Source organism: Camellia sinensis, chromosome 2 (assembly GCF_055761805.1).
Source record: "Camellia sinensis isolate YWXY chromosome 2, ASM5576180v1, whole genome shotgun sequence".
Classification (NCBI taxonomy): domain Eukaryota; kingdom Viridiplantae; phylum Streptophyta; class Magnoliopsida; order Ericales; family Theaceae; genus Camellia; species Camellia sinensis.
In genome coordinates this window covers 77,767,027-77,784,326 of record NC_138962.1, presented here as the reverse complement: position 1 = coordinate 77,784,326, position 17,300 = coordinate 77,767,027, and the positions used below count along the sequence as shown (strand labels likewise).

Sequence of the window (17,300 nt, the reverse complement as noted above, 5' to 3'; positions counted from 1 at the left end):
TCTCAGCTAACCTACTATAGTCAACAATCCTGAAATAAGGCTAGCAGTCTAACAACTTCTTTGGCATAGGCTATCATTCTTTCATCTCGGGCGGCATACTTTCCTATTGCCTGGTTCACAATAAGTTGGGAGTCACAGAAGACTACCACCTCGTTGGCTTCCATTGTTCAATCCTACAATCAGTGCCTCATATTCCACTTCATTGTTTGAGGCCTTAAACCCTAAACGAACAGATTGTTCTAACATCCGCCCATCTGGCGATACTAACACTACCCCTGCCCCTACTCCTTGATGGTTTGAACTTCCATCAATAAATAGGCGGAAGGAGTCACCGATGTAGATGTCGCAGGGCTTTGGTTTCTCTACCTTCTTCTGCTCTGCTGTGGGGTTTTCATTCCCGGCTGTGTCTCTTCTCGTTTCCCTAGACACCCTAAGTCGCAGCTCACCGGAGGGTCTCTTCTTGTTTCCCTGAACACCCTAAGTCGCAGCTCACCGGAGCCTGACGTGGGAGGGCACCAGGTGTGAACTCGGCATAAAGTCGGCGAGAACCTGGCCTTTGATTGCCGTTCTAGGCCTAAACTCTAAGTCATATTAGCCCAACTCTACTGCCCATCTGGCCACCCTGCCTGTCAAATCTCCTTGTTGCAACAAGGACTTCAAGGGATGCTCAGTCAGTACCATAATCTTGTGGGCTTGGAAGTAATGATTCAGTTTTTTCGAAGCCATCACCAAGGCTAGTGTTAATTTTTTCAGGGGTAAATACCTGGTCTCTGCGCTTGCTAGGGTTTTACTCACAGAGCATACTATCCTTTGTTCTCCCTTGTCTTCTCTGATTATCACTGCACTCACTGCGTGCTCTGAAACGGCCAAGTATATGAATAGTTCCTCTTCAGGTACTGGATTTGACAAAACCGGAGCTGTTGTCAAGTACTTTTTCAAGTCGGCCATGGCGACTTTGCATTCTTCTGTCCATAAGAGATTTGTGGCTTTTTCAACAAACTGAAAAATGGTTTACACTTATATGAACTTTTGCTTATAAATCTGTTCAGGGCAGCGGCCCATCCAGTCAACATTTGTACTTGTTTTGCTGATATAGGGCTTTTCGAGTCCAAGATAGCCTTGATTTGATCTGGACTTGCCTCAATGCCCCTTCTGGTAACCAAGCATCCCAGGAATTTACCAGACTTGACTCTAAATGCGTACTTTGAAGCATTGAGTCGAAGCCAATACGTCCTCAGGATGTCAAAAACTGCCTTTAAGTCGGCTAGGTGATTCTCAGGTTATTTGGTCTTCATGACTATGTCATCAATGTACACTTCCACTGTTTTTCCAATCAGATGTCTGAACATCTTGATCACCAACCTTTGGTAGGTTGCTCCTACATTTTTCAACCCAAAAGGCATCACTCTGTAGCAATACAAGCCTTTTGGGTGATAAATGCAGTCTTCTCCTCGTCAGGGGGATACATTGTAAGTGTCTAAGAAGCTCTTCATTCCATGCCTTGAAGTGTCATCTACTAATTGATCAATCTTGGGCAGTGGGAAACTGTCTTTCGGACAAGCCTTATTCAGGCTGGTGAAGTCAACGCAGACCCTCCACTTTCCATTCTTCTTTTTCACAACAACTATGTTTAATAACCAAGTTGGGTAGTTTACCTCCTGAATGGCTCTGGCCTCCAATAATTTGTCCACTTCCTCCTCTACTGCCTCCACATGAACCAACGTTGGCCTCCTTGCTCGCTAAATGACAGGCTTAGCTGACCTTTCTACATTTAGTCTGTGACAAGTGACCTCGGGACAATGCCAGGCATCTCGTATGGCGTCCAAGAAAACACCTTTATGTTTGCTCACAAGAATGACTCTAACTCCTTTTCTTCCTCCTCTAGCAGTCCTAAGCCGAGAAAGAAAAATCGTTCTTCATCACCTTGTTGGACCAGAATTTTCTTTAAGGCTTCCTCACTTTTGTCGGCTGGCTTTTTGCTGACATCATCCAGGACTTCCATGTCCTTGTCCTCAATTTCTATTGTTTTTGCCTCTCGTACGTTGCAAGTGGATTTTCATTGCTGCCATGGAGCAATTCTTTGCCTACACCTGATCCCCCCTAACCTCCTCAATTCTATGCTCTGTTGGGAATCGCAACAGTTGGTATAGTGTTGAGGGAACAACCCTCATTACGTGCAACCATGGCCTCTCTAGGATAACATTGTAAGAGGAGGGGGTGTCAATTATTGTGAACTTTGTACTTACCTTCTTGGTGCCTGCTTATACCTCCAAATTCATTAGTCCCAGGGGCCATGTCGGTGTTCCGTTGAACCCAACCATTGGGCTACTGGACTGCTCCAAATCATCTTGGTGAAGGTTGAGCTCCTTGTAACATCTGATATACATGATGTCACAAGAGCTGCTTTAGTCAATCAGAATGCGCCTTGCCTGGCATTCTCCAATTTTGACGGTTACTACTAGAGCATCGTTGTACGGATGCTGCACCATGTCTAGGTCTGCTTTAGTAAAGGACACTATTGGTCCCTGGTACTCGTCTGTCCTAGGCTTCTTTTGCTGGACCTGATACACATGTTGTAAGTGCTTTACCCTTTGAGTCTCTCCACGTACCTCATTCTCATTGACCCTCGAGTGAATCATATTGATCACTCGAGGTCCGTTTGCTTGCTATTGTGGTGCTGGTAAAGGTGGTGCTGCTGGTGCTTGGGGCAGCCTTGCCTACTCTTCCCTCATTCTGGCTTCATCTACTAGGTCCCTTAAGTGAAATTGTCTGACCAGATCTTTTAAATGCGTCTTTAGGGCTTTACAACCTTGCGTTAGGTGTCCATCTTCATTGTGGTAAGCACAGTGCTTCCCTAGAATTCTCCCTATAAATTTGCCACAGACCTTCTCTGGCGCTCTGTAATATGTTTGGTTCCTGATCCTTTCTAGAACTTTATAAATTACGATCCAGAACACAGTGGTGACTACCTGTACAACCCTCAGTCCTGTCTCTTGTCTGTTATATCCAATATTACCTCGGCCTCGCTTCGGCGAGCCGTTTATCTTCTCCTATTGTAACGCCTTCGTTCCAAATGTATCCTCTTCTGCTCTGGCATGTTTCTCGATCCTTTCCATGAGTTCTTCCATACTCTTTGGTAAAGTCTTTGCCAGCGACTTCCGAAGCATGCGATCATCCTCCAGGCAATTTTTAAAAGACATGACTGCCAACTCCTGGTTGCATCCTGGTATTCGATTGAACACCTCATAATACCTTTTGACATAAGCCCTGAGGCTTTCACCCTCGCCAATTTTCAGACCCATCGGGGAGTCTACCCTCAATGGCTGTAGTTTGTTTGTAACAAATCTGGCCACAAACATCTCGGCCAGGCCTTCCCAACTTTTTACAGTTTCTTTCAGCCACTTGTGAAACCAATCTAATGCGATTTCCTTAAAGGATGAGGGGAACACCTTGTAGAGCAACGTTTCGTTCCCGGTATATAGTGCCATTAAATTTAAATATAAGCCGAAATGAAATTTCGAATCAAACTTAATGTTATATATCTGGAACCTCGGCAAATGAAACCTATTTGGGGCCTCGAACTTATCCAACTCCATAGAGAATGGTGTTCTCGGCTTTACCAGAGATGTGACCTCAGCATTCTGCCGCTTCCTCTGGAGGTAGTCCCTCAAGTCCTCCTTAGTCCGACCAGGAGCTCGGCTGTCAATGGATTTTAGCCTCTTTGGTGCGCTGCTCCCGGCGTCGTTATGAGTCCTCTTGGACTTCTCTTCATTCACTGTGTCGAAACAAAGTTCCTTCCCCTGAACATGTTGATGTGCCTTGACAGAGTTTCCTTTGGTACGAGGTGTTTTCTGAGACTTTCCTCTTATTGACTCTCCTCGCCCAACTTCCATCGAAGGCCAATATGAATGCTCCTTCGCCCTGTCATGCTGAGGGGCCGCTAGGACTACTTTCTGCCCCCCTTTCTGGGCGTCATTCTTGGCCGCTGGAATTAGCGTGTCCTTCAATGGAAATGGTGGTTGCATGATGAAAGCAACTGATGGAATAGAAAAGCAACTGATGGAATAGAACTCTTACCATCGATGCTCCTCCTTTGCCGATTTACATCCTCACCCTTCTTATCTCCGATCTGTCCCTTCCCCCTCAATCTTCCTAGTGTTGATTTACTACACTTCATCATTTTGAGCCCTAATTTGAGAGAAAATTTATATTTGAAGAGAAAGAAAAAAGGCTCTCTCTCTCTCCAACTCCAAACCCATCGCCCTCTCTCTCTCTCTCTCACTCAAAACCCCTCTCAAATCATCCATCTCCATCCTCTCTACAAGGCCCTTCAATTTCCCTCAAAGCCCTTCTCTGACCCTAATTTACAACGATTTGGATGTGAAGCCGAAGCCTCGAAAGTGACTCATCAAGAAGAACACGACGACTGAGGAGAGCACTCTTGATTTTGGAATCGGGGAAGAGGATGATGGGGAAGAAGGGCTTTTGTGAGGGAAGAGTCGGACTATGATGATTTCGGGGATGGAAAGAGGAAGAAGTTTGAGAAAGATGGTATTGGTAGTAGTAGGAAGAGGGACAGACATTGAGAAACACATGTTCACTCTCTACCCTCCTTGCTCTCTACTCTAGTTACTCCCTCTTCAGCGCCGCCGCCGAAGACACATGTTCACTCTATTATGTTTTTGTTTTTTTCAAACAAAAGTTGGTCCTAGATTTATTCATTTATTTATTGTAAGAAATCGAAATACTCTCATTTCCTTAATCCCCTTCAAACTCTCTCTAATCCTCTCAGATTTCGACGCTTATTCTATTCAATTTAATCGAAACAGAGCTTCAAAAATCCGAGACCGAAATGGGAATTCCATTGACGATGAGGGACGCTTGGGAAACCGAAGATATTCACCTTTGATTGCTTCACCGGCTGAGGATCAGAAGATTCTGAATTCACGTCGTTGCACTCAAGGTTTGTTTCTAACTAGTTTTTGAGTGTTTGGTTGATGAGAAAACCGGAAATTATGTATGGTTCATGGGTTTAGTTTGACCAATGCTATTATTTTTTTATAGATCATGGGTTGCTATTGAATGGTGTTTCTGGAATTTGCAGAGGGTGTTCGAGCAGGAGTTAAGGCAGCTTCCATTGCTTGTGTTGGCAGTGTTGTGCCTACTGTATGTGATCATTATCACTACTTTCTGTATTCACTGTGTATACAATTTCTGGATTTATTTGGGACATTTTACTGCTTTATCAGTACACTTTCAATGTGGGTATTTGGCATTCATAACTGTTCAATAACAAGATTGATTCACATAAAAACCACCTAATGGGTAGGTATCATTTGAGATAGAAAACAATCACTTGCTTTAGTGGGGCTGAGCGAGAATTTTTGTTGAGAGAGACAAAGTTATGCACACAACTTTTTCCTATTTGACAATCTCATATTCATTAGCTTAAATGAAGAAAATCCCAAATATATGTGGCCAATATGGAAATTCCGGGGGAGCAAAAACAAAATTTCATACAGGCAAATCAAATGGAAAAGTTGAGGAAATTAAGCTTCCAGTTGCTCAAGTGGATATCATTATTTCTGAGTGGATGGGATATTTTTTATTGTTTGAGAATATGTTAAATACAGTCCTCTATGCTCGTGATAAGTGACTTGCAAGTTACACTGCCCCTTTTTCTTTCTGAATAACCACTTTGATGCTATTGCTAATCTGGATGTATTAGTCCAATGTTGGGTGGTGGAGTTAGTTTGTTTTTCTATTTTTTTTGGTTTTGTTTTGTGTTTTTATTTTTTTTATTTTTTTATTTATTTTATCATAGAAGATGTTATTGGAGTTTAATTGGTCTCATTAGCTTGAATTTATTACAATTCGTTAGTCTTTATATTCTGAAAGTTCAACTCTTTGACTGGATCAGACGCCTTTTTTGGGATTTTCAGTGCTTTTGTTAAGAAACTTTATGGTGGTGGAAGCAAATTGATTAATTTAATTTTTATTGGATTTGTATGCTCATAAAAGTTTCTGTTTGCTTATAATGGGTTTTCTGGTTAAAGTCATTTTATTCTAAGAGGTCTGTCTTGAGTTGGGTTATAATTTTTTTAAGTTACAATTTGATTCGTTTGTTTAGGAATTTTGTCTTGTTGGAGTTAAGTCTTAAATAGATTCTACATCAAGTGGGAAATTTTATTTTTTACTCTTTTTGTTCTTCTTTAGGGTTTTCTAGCATCTTCATAATGGATATTGGATGTGAAATGAGATTTACACAAGTCCTCAATTGTTTTGGCCAATAGTAGTAGAGTTCAATGTCAGTTTTGTGTTGGTTAATGACCGACTATGGAACAATGGAATTGGTTTGATTTGAGTGTGGTTTTTGGATGAACCATTGTTGAGCATGGCTATTTGTCACTAAAGATGACATCAAAGGCTTATCTTGCTTCCAGGTTAATTTGTTTCATGTCCCATATAGTTCTTTCAAGTTTTTCTTTCTTGGTTTTATGGTGATGAGGCTATTTTTATACCATTAAATCATGGTTGTTGACTTCCAAAATTGTATTGTACTTGTTGAGAATCAAGGTTACTTTTGACTGATGATCACTTTGAACTCCAGCAGCTAGCTAAAGAAATGTGGTATGGAAATGCTATGGTTGGTTAGTTCTGTTACATTTTCTTTTATGAATTTCATACTGCCTCCAATCTTAACTAAATTAACCAAATGTATTCACTCTCTGCTTAATATGCAGGAAAAGCTTCGGCAGACTCGTGAATTATATGCCTCCTTTAATGCAATGTTGGAGATAAAAGACTTGATGCTAAAGAAGACTTCTTTGTTAAACTCTATAAACCCACCAATTTGTACTCTATCTTCATCCCTATTTCTAGTTTTGCTAGTTACAATTCTTATAGTCTATCCTAGTCCTACTTAAATCTAAACTTTTTGATTTTGAAATATCTCTCCACAATTTTAGCTTAAAGTTTTCTCATTCTCTTGTTTTGTCAACTAAATTTGTATTGTCTGCAAATTTTATACAGTGGAGATATCATCTTTGAATGCTCTTTTTAAGTTCATCCATTACTATGTATGTAAGTATGTTGGAAATACTATATTTGTGATATGATATCTATTAAACTATATGACACAAAATGAGGTTTCTTTCAAAATGTTTAATAAGTCTACAATTTGTATGTGTATAGGACATTTTTAAAGAGGTCATTGTCAGACGACAACATTCTTTGTGAAAGCAATTCACCCATTGAAGCCACTGATGTTTGACAAAATGAATATCACAATCAGCCTTTGCCTGATAAGACGTAAGGTCTTTCAGAGTCAACTCCAGAAATTTCAACTTGTGAAAGTGAATTATCTTATTCAAGGTGAGCTTACATCACTTTGTTAAATCTGGTACTTGAAGGAGCTTCTTTATCATTTAACTTTGTTCTCTACAAGTGCAATTGGGCTTTCCCATTATTTGATTTATTGTAGCTAATATAATAGCCAAAATTGACCATCTAATTTACATAATCCTTTGAAGAATAAAGTAGAAAGGCTCTGATAAAAATATAATGTTCCAAAGTCATCAATTTGTCAAAAAGCAAGTTTGGACTGGCCAATTGGACTAGATTGGCTCAGATGTGGAGATCTTATAGACCAAATGCCCAGGTGACCATAAAGTTGATGAAATTCAGAAAGTGTAGCTACACTAAAGCTTTAACTTGCTGGATTCATCATGAGTGGACAAATAATCTACCCAGATGATATGAATGATGAATTTGAAACTGTTAAAGTATCATCTAACAAAAACATGTGGATTTTGATTACCATTTAGAATGTCTTTTGAAAATTGAATGAGTAATTTCATATACCAAATGAGCTTATCATATATGATAAACATTTGAAGCTTGAATATTGTATTGAATACATCTTATATTTAAAATGTCTCTCTAGTATTGTTTTGCATGCATAGCTTGACTCCTCTTAGAAGTTAAAGTCACCGTTTGTGTGTCAATTAGTGTTGAACATGTGGTGTGGTATGCGATATGATGGCCAATTATATCTCACATTGTACACTTATATAATTTAATAATTGCAACATTCCTCTAATTAATTGGCTGTCTTGTGTAGGTATACCCCTTCCATGTCTAGTAGGCAACTTTTTCTAGATATGCAGCAGAACCAATATCTGGAAAATGGTCGTGTTTGTTTGGATGGACATCGAGATTCATTCCACTGCTCAAATTTTTGGGACGTGGATTGGTTTTCTTCATCTAGAAATTCATGTGAAGAAGAAACTTATGAAAGGTGATTTTTGAGATTCTTAAGTAATGATTCCTGAAATGTTGTTCTAAAATAAGCTTAAAGTTCAATATTTTAATTGCTGTCATCATCAGCACCACTTCATTTATTCAATGCCTGTCACTGCCAAGGGCCACCTCTTTTTTTCCTCTACTGTCATCGCCATCATCACCACACCTATACCTTTTGTCTGCCATCAACAACTTTGCGTACAAACATTCTTTGACCCTTCATCTTTAATAAGAGAAAAATACTATTTTCACATGATAATTTACTGTAACAACAGGAACCAATCCAAACCAAACTAAGCCTTGTGTCCCAATCAAGTTGGGTTGGCTACATGAATCATTTTTGTCATGCTGCTTTATCAAGAGGTATAGACTCAGTTAAATTAAATAAATTCATATCCTTTCGTTGACATCTTCATTTGTTCATAGAAGTTGTCATCAAATATGTGTGTATATTGATGCAGATGCAGAAATATGACCACCATCATTCATATCTGTAAATATTATACTTCTCTTGTTATGTTCTTAAATTCATACAAATCCACATGACCTTCTCTTGCTTGTGAATCTTAGATTTGGAACTTGTCAATTACAACTGTTTACTTTTATTTCCATATTTTACTTCCTTGTCTTGCTTTCTTTGTTGACTGACTGACCTTAGATACATTGTTCCTTTTGGATTTAAATTTTCTTGACTTGTTTTTTATATTTGTTTTTGGTCAGCAATTTCATGGTGTTGATGTACTTTGCACATTATGATGATCCCATTTCTAATGTATTTTTAATTATTTTTTTAGTCAACCAAACATGGGAATTAACATTTTGATAGACTGACTTTTTATTGCTCTTCATTCTAGTGATCAGTGTACCAAACACGTAGGCATGAAACTAAGTAAAAAAATGCATTTTTCCAACGTTTAAGCTTGAAAATAGGCCATCGGAGGGCTAAATCGTGTAACAACCACGAGACGGCCCGGTTAACACCTCAAACACCTCGGGAGGGACCAAAGTAAGTTGTGGAAACTTACGGAACTAGTATGGAACTCTCAGTTTGAAAACTAAGTCGAAAAATGCACTTTTTCACACTAAAGCTTGAAAATAGGCCATCGGAGGCCAAAATCGTGCAACAGCCACGAGACGGCTCGGGGAATGTCTCAAACACCACGAGAGGGACCAATGTGAGTTGTAGAAACTTACGGAACTAGCACAGGACTCTCGGTTTGAAAACTAAGTCCAAAAATGTACTTTTTCACATTTAAGCTTGAAAATAGGCCATCGGAGAGCTAAATCTTAGGGATATTAGGAGACATGTTTATAATCTGCATGCAGTTCATATTGTATTTTTGTGGATAGTGCTGAAATTCGATTAAGAAGTTTATGAAAAATGAACATATTTTTGTATTGATTTCTAATAAATATTTTATTGAACAGGTTATTGAAATGCGCAGGGAATTGTTACTGAAAAGAAAAAAATTTGGAAGAAAATAGTACCTCCATTTTTAAATTTTTTAATTTTTATTAGTGACGAAATAAAAAATGTCGCTATTAGTTTTCAAAAAACATGACGAATAATTTTGTCACTAATAATATAGTACGAAACAAATAATTTTGTCACATTTGCTGAATATTTCATTACTAAATTGAAATATTTTGTGACAAAATATTTTTTGTCATTGAATAATTTTCTTTTTTGCTCATTATAGTGACGAATTTTTTTGTCACCTTAATCCATATCATTGGTGAGGAAAACTTTCGTCACTAAAATATATTTGGTGACAAAATATTTCGTCGCCAAAAACAAATAAAATAAAATATTATTTAGTTTTGGTGACGAAATTGATGTTTTAGATGAAGAAAAATTCAACATTTGGAGACGAAACATTTCGTCGCCAAAAATGAAAAATAGGCGACGACACTATTTTTCGTCACCAAGTACTTTCAGTGACGACGTATAGGCCACGAACGTGGTGACAAAATTTTTTCATCGCAGATCACTTTAGTGACAAAAATTTGATATTTGGAGACAAAATCAATATGTTACCGAAGGCCTTTTTTGTTATAGTGACGTTATTCTGCATCATGAAGTTGACAACCGATTGTAGGTCTGCCAACTTGTTTTCCATTTCTTTCATCTCGCCGTCCCTCCTCGGGCATCTCTCTTTCCATACCTGGAGGTCGCTTTCATTATAGTACTCGTCTTGGCCTACTTTCTTTGGTAGGTCTCCCTTTTGGCCGACGTCCTTCTCTCCTGGATTTTGATCTCGTAGTCCTTCATTAGGGTTCTCCTCCTCCATGTTAGGATCGGCATGTTTACCACTCCTACTAAGGATGTCGTCCCCAATCTTTTCTTTTTGTCCATTGTTGGCCATCTATTCTCTTACATTCCCACAGATAGCACTAAATTGTGGGTGTTGATTTTTGACCACACAACCAAATAGGGAAACTCAGTAGGAGAGCACCGACAGAATAGATTAAGCCCGAACAACCTATCACAGAAAGATAAGAATCCGGAAATGGTTCGTCCACCGGGGGATACTCCGACGATCAAGTCAGTAATTATCTCTCAAAGATAGCCAATTATGCTTAACTCATAAGAAAGAACTTACTGCTTACAGTATATCACACAAACCTCAGACCCACGGGGGTGCCTTGCTTTTATGGCTAGTACTAACCTGATCCCTGTAGAGGCCTAACTCCTATGGACTCAGGCTCAATGCTCATCTTGGGCTCTCAGCTAGATTAGGATAAACTCCTTAGGAGCTTTATCTTTATCCAGATTGAGATCCTCCCATGTTCTAGGACCCTTGTCCCTTATCCGTTCATCCTGAATTCCGATATTTCCGCAGATTACCTCGGCCTAGCCGAGATCACCTCGGCATCATGACCAGACCACGTGGCACCTCAGATGATACTTCAGTATCACCTTAGCCACGGGCTGTCACTCTTAAAATATGTCTTCACAGTGATAGATATGCGTCGATTTGTGGATAAATAGTGCAATTCTATTGTAATAAGAAGAAAAACGTACAAGATTAGAGAAAATTTCAATTATGAAATCTAACTAGGGAAGGTTGTATAGAGGACTTGACACTTCTTGCACCAACTTGTCTTGGAATTTTGGACGTGTTTGCCTCAAGCGGAGAATTGTTAAGGTAACAAAATTGCTTTGGCCAATAGCATGTGGAGTAGTATTATTCTATTTGGTTTTGAGCTTTAAAAAATAGTTTTTGAGTTTTTTATTTTTTATATTTTATAAATGTTTTTTTTTTTTTTGTCTTCATATTTTAGATGCACCTAATATAAATATAAATAAACCCAAAAATTAAAATATTTATCAAGAAATTTAAAAAGAATTCAATAAATATAAAAATGTACTGAATTTATATATATATATATTGTATTTACTAAATTTTATATAAAAAAAATTCACAAATTTTATACATTTTAAGTATATTTAGATCAGACCCCAACGGTCTAATAGCTACATGCTAGGGTGTGGTGAGGGAGAAGGTGATTCGAGCAGATGAAGCAGTAGTGAACCTTTTCGTAATCTAATTATACTAATATACTAATACTATCTTTGTTATAAAATAAATAATAAAAAAAGTATATCTAGACTAAGTGAATTTAACAGAAAAAAATATATATGATTAAAATATTAAAAAATTTAACAAAAAACCAAAAATTGCAGATTAAAAAACTCAAAAACATCTTTGCGTACTCTAAATTTTTACTTAGAAATGTCAATGTGTAGTTGAGATTCATTGTGTATATGAATCTCACAATATACTAATTTAATCTCAATGATATTTTTCTAATTTTCTTGACAAATTTTTATGGTAAGCAGAGTTTTTTAAAACTCTTTTTGGGTGCTTTTTGAACATATTAAGAAAGCACTTTATATAATTCATAAGAATAATTCTATGTATCCACTATAACTATTACGTATTGGTTCTGAAAGAGATAGTATAGTTGATATTAAATTTATATAATATGAGATCTATATATAGAATAAATTTGAATTATAAAATGATAATTTTAAATACTTTTAAAATAATTAAATCTAAATTTATAATAATACTCATTTCATAAAGTTGCTCCAACATTGTGAATATTTATCGTGCTAAAGTTGCACACGCACCGCAACACAGACTTCAGTGTACTATTTTTCTATTGGGCAAATTATCAACAAGTGTTAAACATAATTTCGATTTAGTTTTAACTTGTAAATTTTTCTCAAGTTTCAACAAGTGTTAAACATGATCTCGGTTTAACTTCAACTTGTAAACTTTTCTCAAGTTTCAACAAGTGTTAAACATGTCATCGGTTTAACTTCAACTTATAAATTTTTAAAATTTCAACAAGTGTTAAACATAATCTCGGTTTAATTTCAACTTGTCATCGGTTTAACTTCAACTTGTAAATTTTTCTCAAATTTCAACAAGTGTTAAACATGTCATCGGTTTAACTTCAACTTGTAAATTTTTAAAATTTCAACAAGTGTTAAACATGCCATCGGTTTAATTTCAACTTGTAAATTTTTAAAATTTCAACAAGTGTTAAACATGACCTCGGCTTTGCCGGAGAGGTCACCTCAGCTTCTTGCCGCTTCCTCTGGAGGTCATCCCTCAGACCCTCCTTGGTCCGTCTAGGAGTTCAGCTATCTCCATATTTCAGCCTCTTTGGTGCACTACTTCCAGTGTCATTGTGAGTCCTTTTGGACTTCCCTCCATTAGTCATGTCGAAACAGAGTTCCTTCCCTTGAATATCCCGATGTTCTTTGGCGCAGTCTTCTTTGGTTCGACGTGTCTTCTGGGATTCTCTTCTCGTTGATTCTCCATGCCCGGGCTCCTGTGAAGGCCGGTGAGAATGTCCCTTGGTCCTGTCGTGCTGAGAGACTGCAGGAACTGTTTTTTGCCCTCCTTTCTGGGCACCTTTCTTGGCCGCTGGAATCGGCGTATCTTGTAACGGGAACGGTGGCTGCATGATGTTATTTTGCATCATGAAATTGACCATTGTTTACAGGTCCGCCAATTTGTCTGTCATCCCTTTCACCTATTCGTCCCTTTGTAGGCATCTGTCTTTCCATACCTAGAGGTTATCTTCGTTATAGTACCCACTTTGGTCTGTTTTCTTTTGTTCGCCGCCTTCCTAGCCGATGTCTCTCACTCCGTGATTCTGGTCATGAGTTTCTTCGTTACAATTGTCTTCTTCGACGTCAAGGTCAATAGGTCTCCCACTCCCAGTAGGAGTGTTATCCCCAATCTTCTCTTTATGTCCGTCGTTGGCCATCTATTATTCTTTCGTTCTCACAGACGGCGCCAAATTGCGTGTGTCAATTTCTGACCACACTGCCAAACTAGTACTCAGCTGTAGAATATCGGCAGAATAGATTAAGCCTGAACAACCTGTCAAAGAAAGATACGAATCCCGCAGTGGTTCGTCCACTCGGGGGCACTCCGACGATCAAGTCAGTAAAATATCTCTCAAAGATAATCAATAGTGTTTAACTCACTAGACAAAGCATAAAAGGCATACATTATACACAGGGGTGCCTCCATTTTATAGCCAACATAATCCTAGTCCCAATAGAAGCCTAGCTCTAATGGACTTAGGATTACTGCTAATCTTGGACTCCCAGTAAGATTGGGATAAACTCTCTAAGAGTCTTATCTTTACCAAACTGAAGTCTTCTCCCATTCTAGGACTCTTGTCCCTTATCCGTTTATTCCGGATTCTGGTATCTTCGCAGATAACCTCGGCCTAGCCGAGATCATCTTGGCATCATGACCGTAACACGTAGCACCTCGGCTGGCACTCCGGTGACACCTCGGCCACGTGTCGTCATTCAAAAAATATGTCCCCACACAACACCCCCTTGAAGTTTGACTAAATTGCAGATTCTTTCTGAGATTTGAGAAATTGCATCACGCCCCCTGAAGTTATAAAGCTCAGGGGATAATTTGTAATTTCTCAAATCTCAGAGGGAATCCGTATTTTAGTCAAATTCAAGAGGGTGGTTGATAATTTGTCCTATTGTAAATGTGTTTGTGTACAGATATTATTCTTATCTTAACAGTTAATTTATATTAATTTATTTGTATCAAATTAACTCTCCATTTCTTTTTTTCCTTTTTTCATGCCTTTATTTTAATTTCCAATTGTAATAATAAACAATGATGAAATTTTCATTATTAAAAAGTCAAACTCATTAAAGACGATGTATAAACTACGTTCAGCTAGCTTGATTGGCCGATTGTCTGCTCAACCCGTTTAGTCAGCCTCATTTTTTTAGGGTTTGAAAAAAAAATTTAGTCTACAAAGTTTAGTTGGACAAAATTTTGAACTCGTTTATTTTCAAACTAGACATTAGATAAAGAGTTTTAGCTCAATCCACCTATTGCGAAAATATTAATTTTAATTTTTATATTTTTTAGTTACAAAACAAATTAAAAAAATAACAAAAGATAAAGAAAAATACATATTTATATACATTTCCTTTTATAACTTAGATTAAACCACTTCTTAAAAGATTATATTTATTTTGTAATTAATTATATTAATATTTTCAATTTAAATAATTATTAAAAATGTTTAAAATAATTTAATAGCCCTTTAAAATGAGAAAAAAAGATTAGTAGTTCATATCTATTAAGGTTAAGTCGACGGCCTTGAGATTTAGACTTTTTTTTGGGATTGGGTTTTGATTGGCTAGGTTATGCCCGATATTTGTCCACTCCTATTTTAGCATAGCATACACTACATTGCTAGCTAGCTAGCTAGCAATATATATATATATATATATATCTATATTTTTTTAAAAAATTTTATTTTTTATTATTATTGAATTTTTTTTTTATTTTAGCAGTGTCCCACCTAAATAATAAGTTATTCAAGATCCTATAAGTGATTAAGTACATGATATGTTAAAAAAAAAACAACAAAAAAAAAAAAAACAAAAAAAACACAAATCGTAAGTACCTCAAAAAAAATATTCAGATTTTAAAAAGGAGAATTATCAATGAGTCTTTTTTTTCCTTTCAAGATTACTAGTAAGTCTTATCAAATTTTAATGTGAACAATTAAGCCATGTTTTTCATAACTAATTCATAACAATTGTATAAATAATTTTAATTTTTTTGAAAATATATTTTCAATTGTACAAATTAAACAAGTTATATCAAACAATATCATAAATAACAATTTGATCAAAAGAACTATGGCATAATATAATTCATTTTCTATTACGTCATAAATTGCTAATAAATTGTTAACTAATCCAACATGGTTAATTTTCTTAATATTCCATTAAAAGAAATGTGAAGAAAAACATATAGTGAAAATTTTATATATTTTTTAGTGGAGATTATCCCTCAGTTGTACTATTAAAAATTCTTACAGATTCATAAAAAATTTATAATTTTAATTATTAATGTGTATAAAGTTTACTATTAACTGTAATTGTTTTTGAAAGTATACCTGCACTGAAATTTTCCCTATATTTTAAAGTATGAGGCAACAAAAGCGATAAGTCTTGTGTCTATGTTTTTGTTTATTTGAATTTGCTTGTTTTTAAAATTTTTAAAATTAAAAAATTATTATTCTTATTTTGATTTGTGAAGAGGATACTACTTCGAATAAAATATATCACGGAGCATTTAACTTTTTGTGAATAAGTGATCAAATATTAAATTTAATTGTCCACAATAAAATTCATAGGACTTGCTTGTATTTTATTCTTTATTTTTTACTTAAAATAAGATTAATTGATAATTTTCTCAATTTAGAATGTGTACATCAAATTATTATGCGTGTGATTCACGTACACAAGACTTTGGGTATGGCCTAATAGTCTTGTAGCCACATCTTAGAGTATGATGAGAGAAAAGTTAAGAGTTCGAGTTGATGGAACAACGACGACCCTCTTACTTGTAATCTAATTTTACTATCAAACTAATATCCTACAATCTTGGGCAAAATAAATAAATGAATGAATCCATAGTACACCAAAGTAAGTGGAGTTCCAATTTTCTAAAGTTGCTAAACCATTTATCTTATATAATTAATTAAGAAAATTAGCTATGCAAAAAAATTAAATTGATCCAATATCGATTGTCATACTGTTAGATCATTTTTTTTTATACGGTCTACTGCATGTTATTCTCAACTTATCATATAAAATGAATGGTTCATATCATTGACATTAGGTACAAATTAATCTCACAATGCGCCAACCTACGGTCTACTACATGTTCTTCTCAGCTTATCATATAAGATGAACGGTTCATATCATTGATATGGGTACAAATTAGTCTCACAATGTACCAACTTCCTGTGAAATTGAGTTCAACTTTAGTAAATTGGAACTCAATTCAGTATACAACATACATTTAAATTTTAAACAATTTTCTTGGGTTACGTTCGATAATGTTTCAATTTTTTATTTTTGTTTTCAATTTTTAGAAATTGAGAAGAAAAGCTTGTTTGTTATTTTGGTTTATATATATATATATATATATAATTCAAATTTTCAAAATTTTTGAAAAATAAAAAATATATATATATATTTTTACTTATTTTCAAAATAAGTTTTCAATCTTTCCACCTTCCCCATCACTCACTACAGCCACCGGTCACCTACCACTACCAACGATCAATCGCAGCCAACTATTATGACACTTTGATGAGTTTCGACTATTGAATAATCAAATCAAATGAAATCCAGCCACGTTTCGACGGCCCCTCAACCATTGTATAATCCTGCCACTAATTCCGATGATTGCTTCCAACCAATCCCACTGTATGCTACCACATTTGTCCACCCTCCAACATTATCAAATAAAACCTTAGTAAATTTTGTTTTGTGATGGATGAGGTTGGAAAGGCAATGGGTGATGTAGTGTAGCCCAATAGTCTACGCAGGGTCGGCCCTGAGTTCGTCGGGATTTAAGGCGAATTTCGGAAATGAGGGTCCTTTTATATTGAAAAAAAAAATTATG

The 17,300-nt window shown here is 36.3% G+C and overlaps 1 protein-coding gene across 1 annotated transcript; it reads left to right on the top strand.

Moving 5' to 3' along the window:
- Positions 1–4,548: 4,548 nt before the first annotated feature.
- Positions 4,549–8,446, top strand: LOC145814520 (uncharacterized). Its single transcript, XM_082911390.1, has 8 exons — positions 4,549–4,595; positions 4,713–4,963; positions 5,105–5,166; positions 6,611–6,646; positions 6,744–6,855; positions 7,033–7,079; positions 7,195–7,374; positions 8,123–8,446. Exons 1-7 carry the CDS (start codon positions 4,549–4,551, stop codon positions 7,237–7,239), a joined length of 600 nt encoding a protein of 199 aa, XP_082767516.1. The 3' UTR covers positions 7,240–7,374; positions 8,123–8,446.
- Positions 8,447–17,300: the final 8,854 nt, after the last annotated feature.